This window comes from Mobula hypostoma, chromosome 1, assembly GCF_963921235.1.
Source record: "Mobula hypostoma chromosome 1, sMobHyp1.1, whole genome shotgun sequence".
Classification (NCBI taxonomy): Eukaryota; Metazoa; Chordata; class Chondrichthyes; order Myliobatiformes; family Myliobatidae; genus Mobula; species Mobula hypostoma.
The window spans coordinates 50,776,851-50,795,026 of NC_086097.1; the positions used below are offsets into that span (position 1 = coordinate 50,776,851).

Sequence of the window (18,176 nt, forward strand, 5' to 3'; positions counted from 1 at the left end):
TGTATCTAAATACCATATTTCATTTCTTTTCTCATAATCCTTAATGCCCTTGTGTCCAATTAACTATCTTTTTCTTAAGTATATTCAGTGACTGTGCCTTCACAGGCTTCTGCAGTTGAAAATTTCACTGGTCCACCATGTTCTAACTAAGTAACGAATTAATACATCAAACAGAACCCAGATTAAAATTTCAGAAGCGCTTTTGAAAACTTCTATAATTTGAGTTTGAGGAAAAAATACTAATTTCAAAAATAAGCATTTTCAAGTAAAATGCAAAAAGGATGCAATGTATTTTTTCACTCTTCAGTATACCACAGCATTGGTATATTTGGTACAGCATGGTGGGCCGAAGGGCCTGTATGGTACTGTAGGTTTTCTCAGTTTTCTATGTTTCTATACCATGCCAAAATATATTGTATTAACCTTTGGAAAAAAGTACAGTCGATGTTTTGCACCAAGACCCTTCAGCAGGGCTGGAGAAAAAAAGACGCGGAGTAGATTTGAAGGTAGGGGGAGGGGAGAGGAGAGAGAAACACCAGATGATAGGTGAAACCGGGAGGGGGAGGGATGAAATAAAGAGCTGGGAAGTTGATTGGTGAAAGAGATACAGGGCTGGAGATGAGGGAGTCTGATAGGCGAGAACAGAAGGCCATGGAAGAAAAAGGTAGAAGACGAGCACAGAATGATATTCCGTCTGGGTAGCCTCCAAACTGATGGCATGAACATCGATTTCTCGGACTTCTGGTACTGACCCCCCCCCCCCACCATTCTCTCACCTCATTTCCTTGCCTGCCCATCGCCTCCCTCTAGTGCTCTTCCCCCATTTTCTTTCTTCCATAGCCTTCTGTTCTGTCCTCTCCTCTCACGCTTCCCCTTTTCCAGCCCTGTACCCCTTTCACCAAGTTCCTAGCTCTTTACCTCATCCCTCCCCCTCCCAGTTTCACCTATTACCTTGTGTTTCTCTCTCCTCTCCCCTCCCCCCCACCTTTTGAATCTACTCCTCAGCTTTTTTTCTCCAGTCCTGCTGAAGGGTCTCGGCCCGAAATGTTGACTGTTCTTTTTTCCATAGATGCTGCCTGGCCTGCTGAGTTCCTCCAGCATTTTGTGTATGTTGCTTGGAATTCCAGCATCTGCAGATTTTCTCTTGTTTGTATTTAGCTTTGATTTGTATCTTGATTTTAAAATGACAGTAAAACACAAAAAATAACCCTTTTCACATAGTATTCTTCAGAAAATTTGTGTTGCAGTATTTTAAGAGGGAAGAAACAAATAAACCTCCATAATGTACTCAAATAATTATCCTTTCTTAGCCTGGTTGGAAAAGGCAGTGCACAACAATAAATATTCTATATTTGATTCCTAGTATTGATAACACAAGTCATAATATTAGGTAATTTTTTTTAACCCTTGACTAAACACCCTGCTGTAAAATATCCTATGTGGATACTGTAGAAAAAATGTCTCTACTATGGCTTTGGCCTTGATGCAATCAATTGCTGTACATTCAAAGAAATGGCTGGTTTCCACCACTCTGGAACTTTCCACCAACATGGATCTGTGTATTCAGTGTATAGAAAATTTGGAAGTATTAAAACATTATAAAAATTTACCTTACAATAGGGCTCTCGCTCTTTGATTTCCTTTCCACTAATAAGTCTCAGGCCTTGGACATTGTTCTGCTGTCCACGTTCAAACAAAGCTTTTAACTGTGGAACTTCTTCTCGATCAACAGCAACAATAAGCTGCAATAAAAATGAAATTCACAAATCATGTGAAAATGAAAATCACAAGATCCTGAATGATAAACTACCATTCGATTATAAATTCAACAAGTTTGCTTTTAATCAGTGGAACTTTTCTGTTGCTATTATAGATTAGTTATCTATGATTCTGTGTCTTTACAGGTGGTGGTGGGGAGGAGGTCGAGAGTGAGATCCTCAAGGAGCTTATTTTACATTTTAAAATCTTTAAATCTTATATATTTTTATTCAGTATGTGGAAATCATTACAAATCCAATTGTTCCTTTGGAAATCCCTCACATAGAAATGTCTGAATTCATCCGCTCTGCCATTACATGTGTATATGTTATGTTGTTTTCCAGATAAATGGTATATTTACAAGATAAATAGTGGAACAGTTTGTCACATAATGAGTCGTGTTCATTGACACATAGCAAGCGATCCTACATTGAGGGCATACTGTTCATAATCTATCAAGTCCGATGATTAAAGGAGCGTTTTAAAGTGGAAAAGCCTTTACACTGGGGCAGTTCCACACTTTTGACCTCAGAAGTCCACATCCAGTGGTACGAACAAGTCTCACAAACTGGGGTCTTCCTTCGTTGCAGTGGATGACCATGGCGTCTTCTGTGCCTCGTCATGCCCTTTGTTCTCCACAGAGTGTTGCAGAATTGCCTTCCAGGCCGTCCCTATCTCGTGGGGTATGTGGCATGTCCCTATCTTACGAGGAACGAGGCCCATCAGCTACCCTCACCTGCTTTAGCTTGCCTGTCGAAGCACTGTACCAGTGTGGTATGCAAACAGCTACTTGGAGCAACAGGTAAGAACTGAGCGTCTGGTGGGGACCAAAAGTGAGTGAGCTGCCCCAGATTGGACATGACAAGCCCCTTCACCAGAAGCACTACCCCTCCCTAGAACCCCATACACGCGTAAGCAACAGCAGGCACCTCTGGTTATTGGATTTCCGTGCAAAGCAGTTTCTCACATCTGAAGCACGATTTAAGACCATAAGATATAGGAGCAGAAGTAGGCCATTTGGCCCATCGAGTCTGCTCCGCCATTCAATCATGGGCTGATCCAATTCTTCCAGTCATCCTCACTCCATTGTTGGTAGAATCTCAGGTGGTGACGACAGGGCATAGAGGAGTGAGATATGCCAACTAGTGGAATGGGGCCACAGCAACAACCTGGCACTCAACATCAGTAAGATGAAAGAGCTGATTGTGGACTTCAGGAAAGTAAGACGAAAGAACACATACCAATCCTCATAGACGGACCAGAAGTGGAGAGAGTGAGTAGCTTCAAGTTCCGAGGTGTCAAGATCGCTGAGGATCTAACCTGGTCCCAACATATCGATGTAGTTATAAAGAAGGCAAGACAGCGGCTATACTTTATGAGAGTTTGAAGAGATTTGGCATGTCAACATGTACACTCAAAGACTTCTATAGTTGTACCGTGGACAGCATTCTGACAGGTTGCATCACTGTCTGGTATGGAGGGGCTACTGCACAGGACCGAAAGAAGCTGCAGGGGGTTGTAAATCTAGTCAGCTCCATCTTGGGCACTAGCCCACAAAGTACCCAGGACATCTTAAGGGAGTGGTGTCTCGGAAAGACAGCGTCCATTATTAAGGACCTCCAGCACCCAGGGCATGTCCTTTTCTCACTGTCACCATCAGGTAGGAGGTACAGAAACCTGAAGGCACACACTCAGTGATTCAGGAACAGCTTCTTCCCCTCTGCCATCGGATTCCTAAATGGACATTGAATCTTTGGACACTATCTCACTTTTAAAAAAAACTATACAGTATTTCTGTTTTTGCATGTTTTTTAAATCTATTCAATATACGTAATTGATTTACTTGTTTATTTATTATCATGTTTTTTTTAAATTCATTTTTTTTCTCTGCTAGACTATGTATTGCATTGAACTTCTGCTGCTAAGATAACAAATTTCACGTCACATGCCGGTGAGAATAAACCTGATTCTGATTCCCTTGTCTTCTCCCTGTATTCTTTGCTGCCCTGGGCTAATCAAGAATCTATCTATCTCTGCCTTAAATGCACCCAATGACTTGGCCTCCACAGCCGCTCATGGCAACAAATTCCACAGATTTACCACCCTCTGACTAAAGTAATTTCTCCACATCTCTGCTGTAAATGGACGTCCTTCAATCCTGAAGTCGTGCCCTCTTGTCTGAGACTCCTTTACCATGGGAAATAACTTTGCCATATCTAATCTGTTCAGGCTTTTTAACATCTGGAATGTTTCTATGAGATACCCCCCACATTCTACTGAAATCCAGGGAATATAGCCCAAGAGCTGCCAAACATTCCTCATAGTGTAACCCTTTCATTCCTGGAATCATTATTGTGAATCTTCTCTGAACCCCCTCCAATGTCAGTATACCCTTTCTAAGATATGGAGCCCAAATCTGCACACAATACTCCAAGTGTGGTCTCACAAATGCCTTATAGAGCCTCAAGGTCACATCCCTGCTCTTATAATCTATACCTCAAGAAATAAATACCAACATTGCATTTGCCTTCTGCACCACTGACTCACCCTGGAGGTTAACCTTTAGGGTTTACATCTCTGCATTTTGAATTCTCTCTCCCATCTAAATAATAGTCTGCCTGTTTATTTCTTCCACCAAAGTGCATGACCATACACTTTCCAATATTGTATTTCACTTGCCACTTCTTTGCCCATTCCCCTAAACTATCTAAGTCTCTCTGCAGGTTCTCTGTTTCCTCAACACCACCCACTCCTCCACCTATCTTTGTATCATCGGCAAATTTAGCCACAAATCCATTAATCCCATAGTCCAAATCATTGACATACATCATAAGAAGCAGCGGTCCCACCACCGATCCCTGTGGAACTCTATTGGTAACTGGCAGCCAGCCAGAATAGGATCCCTTTATTCTCACTGTTTGTTTTCTGCAGACCAGCCAATGCTCCACCCATGCTAGTAACTTCCCTGTAATTCCATGGGATCTTATCTTGCGAAGCAGCCTCATGTACGGCAGCTGGAAAGACCTTCTGAAAATCCAAGTACACCACACCTACTGCATCTCCTTTGTCTACCCTGCTTGTAATTTCCTCAAAAAATTGCAGTAGGTCTGTCAGGCAGGTTTTTCTTTCAGGAGACCATGCTGGCTTTGGCCTATCTTCTCATGTGCCTCCAGGTACTCCGTAATCTCATCCCTAACAATCGATTCCAACAACTTCCCAACCACTGACGTCAGGCTAACAGGTCTATAGTTTTCTTTCTGCTGTCTCCCACCCTTCTTAAATAGCGGAGTAACATTTGCAATTTTCCAGTCATCCGGTGCAATGCTAGAATCTATCGATTCTTGTTAGTGCCTCCGCCATCTCTCCAGCTACTTCCTTCAGAACCCGAAGGTGCATTCCATCAGGTCCAGGAGATTTATCCACCCTCAGACCATTAAGCTTCCTGACAATCCTCTCAGCAGTCCTCGCAATCCTTTATAGGGACCTGAAATCAGTTGCCTTGCAATTCCTCTGCCAGATGGTGGTGCAGCTGGTCAGGACACTCTTGATGGTGCTCCTGTAAAAAGTTGGTTTGAATGGTGTGGGGGGGGGAGGGGGGGGAGGGGAGGAAGCCTCACTTGCCTCAGTCTCTTGACCAAAGATGTGGTGTTGGGGATCCTGGGGAGATCGTATGTTCTGTCCACTCCCAAAAAACTTGGTACTCCTAATTCTTTCCACGGAGGAATCACTTGTGTGCAGTGAGTGGTCAGCCTGCACCTTCTTAGGGTCTATAATCATCCCTTTGGTCTTGTCTACATTGAGACTCAAGTTGTTGTGCTCGCACCATTCTATCAGCTGCTCTACCTCCTCTCTGTATGCTGTCTCATTGTCATGGTTGATGAGGCCATCCACTGTTGTGCCATCAGCGAACTTGATTCGTTTTGAACTAGATCTCTCAGTGCAGTCATGCATCAGCAGCGTGAACAGCAGTAGACTGAGCAAACAGCCCCAGAGGCACTGCTGCTCAGCATGACGGAGCTAGAGATGTTTTTGCCAACACATTTAATATTTCAACGTTTCTTAAAAAAACTCCCCATGTCATTTTTCCCCTGACCTGGAGCTGCTTGTACCCCAAAATTCTTTTGTCGACCACTGCTGCTTCCCAAATTCCTTGATGTTTGATTTTTCCCCCACATTATTGAAGCATATTTGACTCAGTGTACCGTATTTGTTCCAAGGGCTTACTTATCTGGTACAGTTGGAAGAGATCCACACTTTCTTTACTCCCCTGCAAGGGAACACTTTTACTGTCTATAAGTGGCTTAATGACTACCTCCTGAAATGAGGCAGTCAGTACCATTGCTATCCTTTTAAAACATATTCAACAAAAAATAGGAACAACAAAGGTGCAGTTAGGAGGGTATAAGAGAAAAAGAACAATTTTTTTGATACAGAGCTTTAAGAACAAGAGAGATACAGCAGTGATGAGGCTAACAGGATTACAAACAAAACCAGCCTGAATGTTGGACAGAGCCACAAACAAGACTGTTGCAAGAAGATTGTGTTGAAAATAAAAGAAAACACAACTTGCAGGAAGAAATTTGACATTTAGACGAGCAACACCTTGTGAATTGATACTCTTCTGACCATAAACTACTTCCTGCTGTCGCAATTCCATTTTAAATCTTAACAGCTTCCTCACTGTTAACCCAATTGCTGATGAATTAATATCACCAATATTTTTGCAAATTTTTCTCAGAGAATTATATTAAGAGTAAAAAGTACACTCATTAAATATTCCTATAATATGTATTTGCAACTTTTAACATCTTCAGTAAAGTTTTAACTTAGGACTGAAACTCTCCTCCCCCCCATAGGATGGATTATGTTAAGTTATTGCTTCAAGAATTGACCCGAACTATCTATCACATTTTGCGTACATAAAATCCAATAAATTTCCTTGCATGAAAGATGTACATCAACAGGAAGGGAAGAGTGGAATGGAAAGTGCTCTATATTTATTTATTGAGATACAACACAGGAGGCCCTTCGGCCCATTCAAGCTTCACCTTTCAGCATCCCCCGATTTAACCTTAGCTTAATCACGGGACGATTTACAATGACCAAATAGCCTACCAATCGGTATGTGTTTGGACTGTGGGAGGAATCTGGAGCACCTGGAGGAAACCTATGTAGTCACAGGGAGAATGTACAAACTCCTTACAGACAGTGGAGGGAATTGATCCTGGGTTGCTGGTACTGTAAAGCGCTGTGCTAACCACTGTGCTTCTGTGCTACCCAAATCTCATGAAGAGAAAGTAATCCTGCATTTAAAAAAAACAATTTGAAAGAAATAGATTGAATTTTTGTAATTTATTTCAAAATAAATTTATATGCATTTTTGTTTTGGACATGAATTCTTCCCTAAGGCAGCCGGAAGTAGAAAGAAATATTTTACTGTCAATGAAGAACTCTAACAGTAGGCATTATTTCTAGTGAATTGATAACATTAATCAACTGTGTTGCTTGTGCATATTCTGATATCGAAAAAAGACATTTTCCTAAACCATGATGTTTAATTCATTAATTTAGCATGAGCGAAAGTTTTGAACATTGTATGGGAGTGATTATGAAAATTCAGAACTGATAAAGTAAGACTACAATTTCACAAGTAGCATACTCCCATTATCAAAAAGACTTATGGTACTGGATATGGAAATCTATCCCACTGTGTCAATACTGCTGCATAGCTAGTAGAATTGCTGCCTTGCAATGCCAGAGATCCAGGTTCACACCAGACCTCTCTGTTTGAAGACTGCACATTCGCCATGACTACATCCAGTAGGTTTCATTCCACATCCCATAGATGTATGGGTTGGTAGGTTAACTGATCACTGCACATGCCCTTAGCATGTAGGTGAATGGTAGAAACTGAGGAGGTATGCTGAGATTGTGGGGAGAAAATTTCCATTGAGAACAATTCTCTGGAGAATCAAGGTCTAGCATTCTCCTTATCAAGTATCTATCGTGAAACATTAATTTAGTTGCCCTGAGCAATAGAACAAAACAGGTGAGAGACATATATACAACCAAAAAATACTCACCTTACCACATCTTTTATAAGGGATACTTTTCTTCTCAAAATAAGCATAGCTTAGTTCAGCACCCCGCACACACAGTTGAGCCTTTAAAGATCCTGGTGTATAGTAAATTCCACTGTGAATAACCCCACTGTTATGTCCACTCTGATGGAAAGCTGAACAAGATTACAGTGATTAGTACAGAGAGCAAACAGATAAAATTAAAAACGAATTGTTGTTACAAAATTATACAAAATAATACAAATGTAATAACATTGAAGTTGTTCTTTGTATCAATGCATGAAAACAAACAGGACACTAATTCTGTGACAAGATATACCTTCAAGTCAAAAGTTAACACTACAGAGCAAGAGAGATCAGCATCAAAGAACAAAAAAAATTAACTTGCTCTTTTCCCACTATAAACTGTGTCATTTAGGTTTTCTTTCTTGCCTTCTACAAACCTGCACTTGATGTAAGAAACTGCCAAGTCACTGCAGATTCGTCCAGCTTTTTGTCCTTGACAGCTCACCACTTAACCCAGTTTAAAAGATCAAGACTGAAATGCTTCTGCTCTTTCGCCACCCACTGACTTTCTTCCATGAGACTCCTCAGCTATATTTTTATATACTGCTATGACCATTAAAGTTAGGGATTCTCTTCATATATGCATACAAAGTCCAATATCAGATCTTCATTCATTCTTGGTTTAACAGCTTTTATTATAAGCTGCTGCTGTTCCAACTCAACACTGGCAAGAGCACAACAGTCTTTGACAACACCTGCCACAGACCCTACACCTCTACTGCCGAAAGCCAGGGCAGAGGACACGTGAAAGCACCGCCATTGTATTATATGATGTGAAATTTGTTATTTTGCACCAGCAATACTAAACAAAGACATAATACTACCATAAATTACAAAACCAATAGTGCAAGGAAAAGGAATAATATGCTGGTTTTCACAGATTCAAGGACCATTCATCAATCTGATGGCAGTGGGGAAGAATCAGCTCATCATGTCACACACCATTTGATTTGGAGACAACCCACCTTCCTTGATCACTGCAGAGTCTAATTCTGGGAATTCTCTTTGCAGCAGCACTGCAAAGAGAACCTTTGGCAGAAAGATTGCAGTGGAAGCTCACCACTACCTTCATAAGTGCAATGATTGCTGGTCTGGCCAGTTACAATTCATGCCCCAAAAAATGAACACATTTTTAAAAATTAATTTCAATAGGTACTTTATGTAATACCCTGGTTTAAGACCATGCTTTATTTTATTAATACAGTTATGCTTTTGGGTTTTTTTGCAGATTTTCTCAAAACTCAATAAGTGTTCTTTTAATTACATTATATAATTGAGTATTTCATTTCGCTTAAAATAAAAATTCAGTTGATTCATAAGTTAGGTTTGTTGTAATTAGCCAAAAGGATTTATGGCCAGTCAGATGCCCAGGAAGAGAACAAGTAACCACTTTGGAGAGAGTTTAGGATGGAAGAAGGAGAATGTTGGAGGAAAGAAATGGACAACAAATGTAGTGCAGGAACATGGTAAAACACACAAATTTGGAAGGATAGAAAAAGATGTCAGAAAATCCTGGTGCAGATTTTGGTTTCATTGAGAAAGTACAGATAACTTTTAGTTAGCTAATTAGTACATGATCCCGGAGAAAGTTCAACACCTTTTCCTTTGACATTGAGCGGATATTTATTCATGTTTCACTCAGACTGTTTTTCAGCGCAGAACTGTTTATCGTGAGTAAATGAAGTGAAGTGGACTAGACTGATTATGCAACAATGAGCTCCAATGACTATGTGCATGTAATAGACTAATATATACTGTAGGTAATGGGCCCTTTTTCTTTACTTTGTTTGGTATAGTTTAAAATATGTTCAATAAAGTTCAATAAAAATCCAATCTAAGTTTGTACTGTTGAGAGTTAACTTGTTGCTTCTTGGCGAACAGTAAAGTTGCATGGGTGTGCCAGTATTCATAAAAATACAGTCTCACTTTCCCTTACAGGAACATTCAAACTTTTACGTTTTGTGTGTACCTGAATCATCTTTACCCTAGACCTGTTTATTGATTGGAAATGGCCTCCTCATTGTTATTCCCCATGCATTGTCCTATGTTGCTCTCAGCTTGTATTTACAGTAATAGTTAACTCATTACAAGCCTACAGTTAGGGTACGTCCACACTACGCCGGATAATTTTGAAAACGAAGCTTTTTCTCTTCGTTTTGCCCTTCCGTCCACACTGAGCCGGCGTTTTCAGCCCCCGAAAACGGAGATTTTCGAAAACACTCTCTAGAGTGAATAGATCTGAAAACGCTTAATATCCGGCGTAGTGTGTACGGGGTAACCGGAGAGATTTTAAAACGCTATCATGACAACACCACAACAATGCTTTTTTTCTGCTTCTGCTTGGTACTGCGCAAGCTGTTATAACGCGCAGTCGGTGTGAACGGCGTGAGAGTTAAATTGTGTGAGTTTTTTTGACTATTTAAAAACGCTGTCATGACGTGCTGGAACAGATGTTCGTTATTTTCTTGAACGCCACTACCAAACAATTTCAGAACAGACGGACGAGACTGAAGCCAGTTGACCCATAGCTTACTGAATAAATAAGTATACTCACTTCGCCCTGTTTTCTGTTCTTGCTTGTATGAAGGTGGTTTACCTATTTATGCAAGTACTTCTCTGACAATAGATGTGTAACAGCCTAATGTAACATTGTATGGAAATACAAGATAACACTGATGCAGACGTTTTATATATTTAACAAGGTGCTTTATTAATGTAACAGAGTTAGTTTTTCAATGTTCGTCGTCAGCTGGGTCATACTGTCCGTGAACTCCCTGTCGGTTGCCTCCATACGCTCCAGTATTTGTTTTTTTTTAAGTTTTAAGTCCTCCTGTGCAAGAGCCAAGAGCAATTCCTTTAAAGTTTTTCTACTCTGTAACTGGACAAACACGCATGAAGTATATCTTTCCCTCTTCGCTTGTTTTCTGTGTCCTGCGCATGCCCAGTAGGAGGAGATTCGCCCAAATATCCCCCTAATGTAGACGGAGATATTTTGAAAAACGCTTAGTGTGGACGCCTGTCGTTTTTACTCGAAACCGGCGTTTTCAAAATTATCTGGCGTAGTGAGGACGTAGCCTGAGAAAGCTACATTTACGGCAGCAAAAAAAGCCTAAAGCAAGCTACAATTAAAGAATACATTATTCATGCTAGGCCCTCTGTTGGTTGGGGTTGACCATAGATGTGGCATCCTAGCTGTCTACAGGATATGCTAGCCAAGGCAGTATGATATGGGGAACAAGCTGTTGACCATGTAACCGGCTTCCCCTCTCCATACATCTGATGAATCCAAAGGAACAGTAGAGTTGCCAGTCGGCATTGAACTCAATTAGGACTTCCCGAGGAACTACAGCTCTGGATTTTTCCTCAGGGTTTACTCCCGTAACCTTCCCCATGAGGAGCTTTGAGATCAGTTTCCCTTCTCCTAGATGAGCTACCAACCACGGATGATGGGTCCCAGCTGCCTGAAGCCACTGGTTTTAAGGCACCAGTAACCCACCGTTGACCCTTTTGTCAGGAGGAACAGTTCCACTGGGTTTAGCAGCTAAGCCACATGTGAGGGCCAAAGTCTGGGTTTCTCCCCACGTTCCAAAGACATACTAGTTGGTAGGTTAATTGGTCATTGTAAATAGTCCAGTGATTTGGCTCAGATTAAAACTGAGGGTTGCTGGGCGGCGTGGTTCAAAGGGTCGGAAGGGTCTATTTTGCGCTGTATCTCAATAAATAAATTTGAGACGCACACCACTGGGAGCATTTATTAGGTAGTAGGAGCTTATCCCCACTACCACCCCCACCTATAACACATTTATAAATATTCAGTGGTTCTGAAGTGATCTTGTTTTTAAACAATTTTTTTAAATTTCAAAATATACTTTATTCAAAAATAAATATATACAATAAACCATTCAATAACTTTTCATCCTTTACATACGTTTCCATTATAGTCAGTACATATCCGTATTTATAGCCACCCACGTGGCACTCCAGTAGTTCAGCTTACCATATCATTGTTGAGGGGTATACTCCCTGCCCCCCTGACCCCTCCCACTCCCACGGGTGGAGAAACCTATACTGTGGTCCTTCCCCACCGGGCCCTTGCGGTGGCTGCACCAAGTTTCAGTGCGTCCCTCAGCACGTACTCCTGCAGTCGAGAATGTGCCAGTCGGCAGCATTCTCCCACGGACATCTCCATGTGCTGGTAGATCATCAAGTTTCAGGCCGACCAAAGAGCGTCTTTCACCGAGTTGATGATCTGCCAGCAGCACCGGATGTTGGTCTCTGTGTGCATCCCCGGGAACAGCCCGTAGATCAGAGAGTCCTCTGTTACGCAGCTGCTGGGGATGAAACGTGACACTAGCCCGTCCATCCTCCTCCACACCCTCTTTGCGAACTGGCAGTGTGCAAAGAGGTGGGTCACAGACTCCTCCTCACTGCAGTCCTCCCGTGGGCAGCAGGGTGTGGAGACGACGTTCCAGGCGTACAGGAGGGCTCTGACTGGGAGGGCCCCTCTCACCGCCAGCCAGGCGAGGTCTTGGTGCCTGTTGGTGAGATCTGGCGATGAGGCATTTTGCCAAATGAACTGGACAGTCTGCTTCATTCAGGGAACCACCCCACTGTGTCCATCACGTCCTTCTCCTGCAGTGCCTGCAGGATATTACGAGCCGACCACTGCCTGATGGCCCTGTGGTCAAAGGCGTTCTCCTGGAAGAACTTTGCTACGTAGGACAGGTATGCCGGCAACGACCAGCTGACTGGGGCGTTGCGCTGGAGTGGGGCCAGACCCACCCTTCATAGCCAGGGCGACAGGTAGAACCTGGGCACGTAGTGGTACTTGGTGCCCACATACCTGGGTTCTACACACAACCTGATGCAGCCACATACGAAGCTGGCCTTCAGGGTGAGGGCGACATTGGGGACGTTCTTGCCCCCGTTGTCCAGGGCCTTGTGCATGACGGTCCGTCTCACCTGCTCCATCTTGGATCCCCAGACGAATCTAAAGACAGCCTGGGTGATTTCCGAGCTGTAGGAGCGGGGGACAGGCCAGACCTGCACCAAGTACAGCAGCCCTGAGAGCACCTCACACCTGATGACCAGGTTCTTGCCCGTTATCGACAGGGAGCGCCCTCCCCACAGTCCCAGTTTCTGTTTCACCTTGGCAGTCCGCTCCTGCCAGTTCTTGTTGCACGCCTCAGCCCCTCCGAACCAGATCCCCAACACCTTCACGTGGTCAGACCTGATGGTGAAGGGGACGCTGGATCGGTTGGGCCAGTTGCCGAACAGCATGGCTTCGCTCTTCATGCGGTTGACCCTGGCCCCCGACGCTAGCTCGAACTGTTCGCAGGTGCCAGTCAACCTGCGAACTGACCTCGGATCAGAGCAGAAGACGGTGACGTCGTCCATGTACAGGGAGGTTTTCACTTGGGTCCCTCCACTGCCTGGCAGCGTCACCCCTCTTATGCCCTCATCCCTCCTGATGGCTTCCGCAAAGGGTTCTATGCAGCAGACAAACAAGACAGGGGAGAGGGGACAGTCCTGCCTGACTCCAGACCTGATGGGGAAGCTGTCTGTTTCCCACCCGTTGACCTGGACTGCACTACGGATGTCTGTGTAGAGCAGTCTAATCCAATTCCGGATTCCCTCCCCAAATCCCATTTTGGAGAGCACGTCCGCCATGTACGTGTGCGATATCCTGTCGAAGGCTTTCTCCTGGTCCAAGCTGACCAGGCAGGTGTCCACCCCCGTCCTGCACGTAGGCGATGGTGTCCCTCAGCAGCGCGAGGCTGTCTGAGATCTTCCTGCCCAGTACAGCCCAGGTTTGGTCTGGGTGAATCACCTGTCCTAGAGCAGACTTGACCCTGTTGGCGATAGCCTTGGACAGGATCTTGTAATCCACATTCAGGAGAGAGATGGGTCTCCAATTTCTAATGTCCTCCCTTTCCCCCTTCTGCTTGTAGATGAGGGTGATGATACCCTTCCTCATGGACTCAGACATACTGCCGGCCAGAAGCATAGCGTTGTACACTTCCAGCAGGTCTGGGCCCATCCAGTTCCACAGAGCCAAGTACAACTCAGCCGGTAAGCCGTCGCTTCCGGGAGTCTTACCCGACCCAAAGGAACGGATGGAGCCTGTCAGCTCGTCCAGGGTCAGTGGCTGATCCAGACTCTCCCGCTTGCCGTCGTCTAAGACCTGCGTGATAGACGACAGGAAGTTGCGGGAGGCTGTGGATTCTGTGGCCTTTTCGTCGTACGGACCGGCATAGAAGGACTTGCAGATCCTCAGTACGTCGGTTTGTGAGGACGCGACTGAGCCGTCCTCTTCCTTAAGGTTGTGGATCACAGAACTCCCCCGTGCACCTTTTGGAAGAAGAAGCGTGAGCATGTCTCGTCCTGCTCCATGGTTTGGACCCTTGATCGGAAGATGATCTTGGAGGATTTGGCGGCGAGGTGCTGGGCTTGCCGGCCCTTCACCTCTTGCAATTCCTCCCTGACATCCAGCCCCTTCGACTGCAGAAGGAGGAGTTGCTGCAACTCTGTCTGGAGTTTACGCAGTTCCCTCTGCTCCTGCCTTGCTTTCTGGATACCCTTGCGGATGAAGAACCTTTTAATGTTCTGCTTGGTGGTTTTTAAATAATTGGCAATGTAATCATATGGGTATGTCTTTGCTGGCTCACCCACCTGACCTAATTGCATTGAACAAGGCTCATCGCCACAGGCCTTTAAGTTATCTGAAGTAAACACTCCAACATTGTTTCTTGTTTTCACATGAAAACTTCAGAACTATGCCACTGTCATTTTATCCTCCAAAATTCCTATAGTGAGTATACGGGTCTTTTCCTGAATCTGACTTCTAAAATCTCTCATGCAAAAATAATTAGCAATGTAATCACATGGGTAGGTCTTTTTCTGGTGGTCAACATTGAATTCTATAACTTCTGGTAATTTCTTCACCCCCCCTTCCCCTTCTCTGTTTATCCATTCCCCATTCTGGTTACACTCTCACCTGTCCATGACCTCCCTCTGGTGTCCCATCTCCTTTCTTTTCATCCAAGGTCACTGTCCTCTCCTGTCAGATTCCTTTTTCAGCCCTTGATCTCTTCTACCTGTCACCTCCTGGCTTCTTAATTCAACAGCCCTTCCCCACCAACCAACCAGCTTCCCCCTCACCTGGTTTCACCTATCACCTGCCAGCTTGTACTTCTTCCCCTGCCCCCATCTTCTTATTCTGGCTTCTGTTCCCTTCCTTTCCAATCTCAGTGAAGGGTCTTGGCCCAACACGCTAACTGTTCATTACCCTTCGTAGATGCCGCCTGACTTGCTGAGTTCCTCCAGTATTTTGTTCATGTTGCCCTTTTCAGCCTCACCGACTTGACCTGATTGCATTGCACAAAGTATTATATTGATACATTACATCTATTTACATTAGTCATTTTAGTACGGATAAACATGAATTTGGTTGTGCATAATTGTGTCTTATAAACAGACTGAAGGATGGAAATGTTCAAGGAGAAAATTCTGAAACTTAGGGCTTGTGCAGCAGAAGGTCTTGCTGCTAATGGATGCAATGATTAAAAATGGAAAGATTACAATAACTTATTTTGCTTTATTCCACAAAGTTTGCAATATGTTTGAACTGTAATATGAATGAATATTTATCATTAAAGTGTATTTATCAATATTATTAAAATTTGCTTATGTCTAGAGGCTTTACTGTAGCTAGACTCCTAACTAGTCGGCAAATTTACAACATCCTCTTCCCAAAATCTGCCATGAAGAATTCAAAGTAACAATTTCACAACAGTATTATACTCACCCACTATGTTAAAATGTTGGCTAAACTTTTTTAAAAAGTCATTTTGGAGCCTATATCTCAGAAAGCATGTGTTGTTTTTGGAGAGAGTCCAGAGGAGATTCACAAGGATGATTCTGTGAATGAAGGGGTTAACAAACGAGGAGCGTTTGGCACCTTTGGGCCTGTACTGACTGGAATTCAGAAGAGTGCAGAGGGATCTCATTGAAACTTACCAAATATTGAAAGGACTAGATAGGGTGGACGTGGAGGGATGTTTTCTATGCTGGCGGTATCCAGAACTAGAGGGCACAGCCTCAAAATTGAGGGGCAACCGTTTAGTACAGAGGCAGAGGACTTTTTTTTTGCCAGAGAGCTATTCCACAGCAATCTGTGGAATGCTCTGCCCCAGACTGTGGTGGAGGCCAAGTCCGTGCATATATTTAAAGTGGAAGTTGGATAGTTTCCTGATCAAAGCATCAAAGGAGAAGGTAGGTGTATGGGGTTGAGTGGGATCCAGGATCAGCCATGATGGAATGGCGGAATAGTCTCAATCGACTGAATGGCCTAATTCTGCTCCTGTGTCTTATGGTCTTAGTTGTGAGAATGTTCTGTTAATACAAATATACAATCAGGTTGAAAAGTATCATACCATCATTTTTCTCAGGTTATTAAACTATAACCAATAGACCACATTTAGCCAGTTGAAAAAAAGTGCTTTTGAGAGGAAGGCTCCAATATCCTACAAGAAGTCCAAGGAGTGTGCACAGCAGACGAGGCCCTATTTTCACAGTCTATCACTCTACAGAGTGTTATCTGTAGAAGTGAACTGAGGAGAGTTTTACAAGGGAGAGGAGGACATGAAATGAGGAGCTGAGGAAATCAGCAGGAATTGGGGAAAAATGGAGGGGGAGTGGAAATGAGCAGTAACAATAGAACATTATGATGGAATTAACCAAAGGATGGTGGATGCACCAGCAGTGTCTCGGGCTCATTAAAAAAAATTAAAATACCAAAGCCGGACTCAATTCTCCAGTACAAAGACGGTTCCAGTGTTCTTCTACATATCATATGTACCGTCAATGATTATTTCAAATGTCCTGTACCGAATATTACTTGTCACTATCAACAAGTGATATTACTATTGGCATCCATACATCAGAGCACCACGTGTATGGAATTGTCAGTAAAGATTTTGTTTCATGGTCTACTGTAATGACTTGCAAATGCAAATGGTTAGGCAAATCTAGACGTTAGTAAAATAAAATCAAAAATCTACAAGCATTGCAACTCTGAATTAAAAACAGAAAATTCAGCAGGCCAGGTATGAAAAGAGCACTTATTGTTTTTCATCTGAAACACTTCATCACAACATCAGCCAGAACTGTAAACATACAATTTCCTCCCTAAAATTCACCTTTATGAATTGAATGTGCTGTGTACTTTCAGGATTTTCTGATTTTATTCCAAAGGTTTGTATTTTGCTTAAATCAATTCTTTTAAAAAAAACATAAGAAACCTTATCCTCCAGATATACCAAGTTCCTTTTCCTTTTCCAGTACAATGAATGTCAATTTAGGAAACCGCTGTATCAGTTCTCTAGCAGATGCCAGTCCAACGATTCCGCCTCCAACAATGGCCACATCATAACTAGAAAAGGGAAGTTCAATCATAAGCATAGATATCCAAATTTTCAGGCTATATTAGTTCAAAATAAAGGCTCAATAATAAGACAATTTTTTGTTACACTGATGTTATTTGACTTAAATTTGCAATAATGACCCAGAATTTGCTGATGTGATGGTAATCACTATTACATCATGAAACAGACAGAAATTTCTGAAGTGGGATTAGATATGCAAATCCATTGTTTATCTGACTTCTGTTGCTTTACGAGACATTATTTTGTATTGTTTTCCAGGATAATATTTAAGAATTAACAAGCTGACATGATCTTCTGGATCTATCATGTTTCAGCCTGATGATTTTAATTAGAATTGTATTAGATACAAGTCAGAGAGGGAGGGACAGAGTGCCTGAAGGACAAATAGTATATGTTAAATTCCCCTGCCTGGAGTGTTAGCTGCAGTTGCCATTAAGTTTTATTGGTGTACTAATCTATTATTAAAGATTAATCTCTCTCTGGTCCTAAAATATTAGAATCAGATTTATTATCGCCAGCATGTGACGTGAAATTTGTTAACTTAGCAGCAGCAGTTCAATGCAATACATAATCTAAGGGAGGGAGGGAGAGAGAGAGAGAAAATAAAACATAATAAATAAACAAGTAAATCAATAACATCAATTGAATAGATTATTTAAAAAATGTGCAAAAACAGAAATACTGTACTGTATATTAAAAAAAGTGAGGCAGTGTCCCAAGCTTCGAAGTCCATTCAGGAATCGGATGGCAGAGGGAAGAAGCTGTTCCTGAATCACTGAGTGTGTGCCTTCAGGCTTCTGTACCTCCTACCTGATGGAGACAGTGA

The 18,176-nt window shown here is 42.8% G+C and overlaps 1 protein-coding gene across 3 annotated transcripts in view; it reads right to left on the minus strand.

The window, feature by feature from the left end:
* l2hgdh (L-2-hydroxyglutarate dehydrogenase) overlaps nt 1-18,176 on the minus strand; it is a 39,196-nt gene that overhangs the window by 17,329 nt on the left and 3,691 nt on the right. For all 3 annotated transcript variants that reach the window (XM_063048509.1, XM_063048507.1, XM_063048499.1), the window contains exons 2-4: nt 17,225-17,337; nt 7,842-7,993; nt 1,611-1,742 (exon numbers count right to left, since the gene is read on the minus strand). In XM_063048509.1, coding sequence (XP_062904579.1) covers nt 1,611-1,742; nt 7,842-7,993; nt 17,225-17,337 — 397 coding nt within the window. The remainder of the gene's footprint in view (nt 1-1,610; nt 1,743-7,841; nt 7,994-17,224; nt 17,338-18,176) is intronic.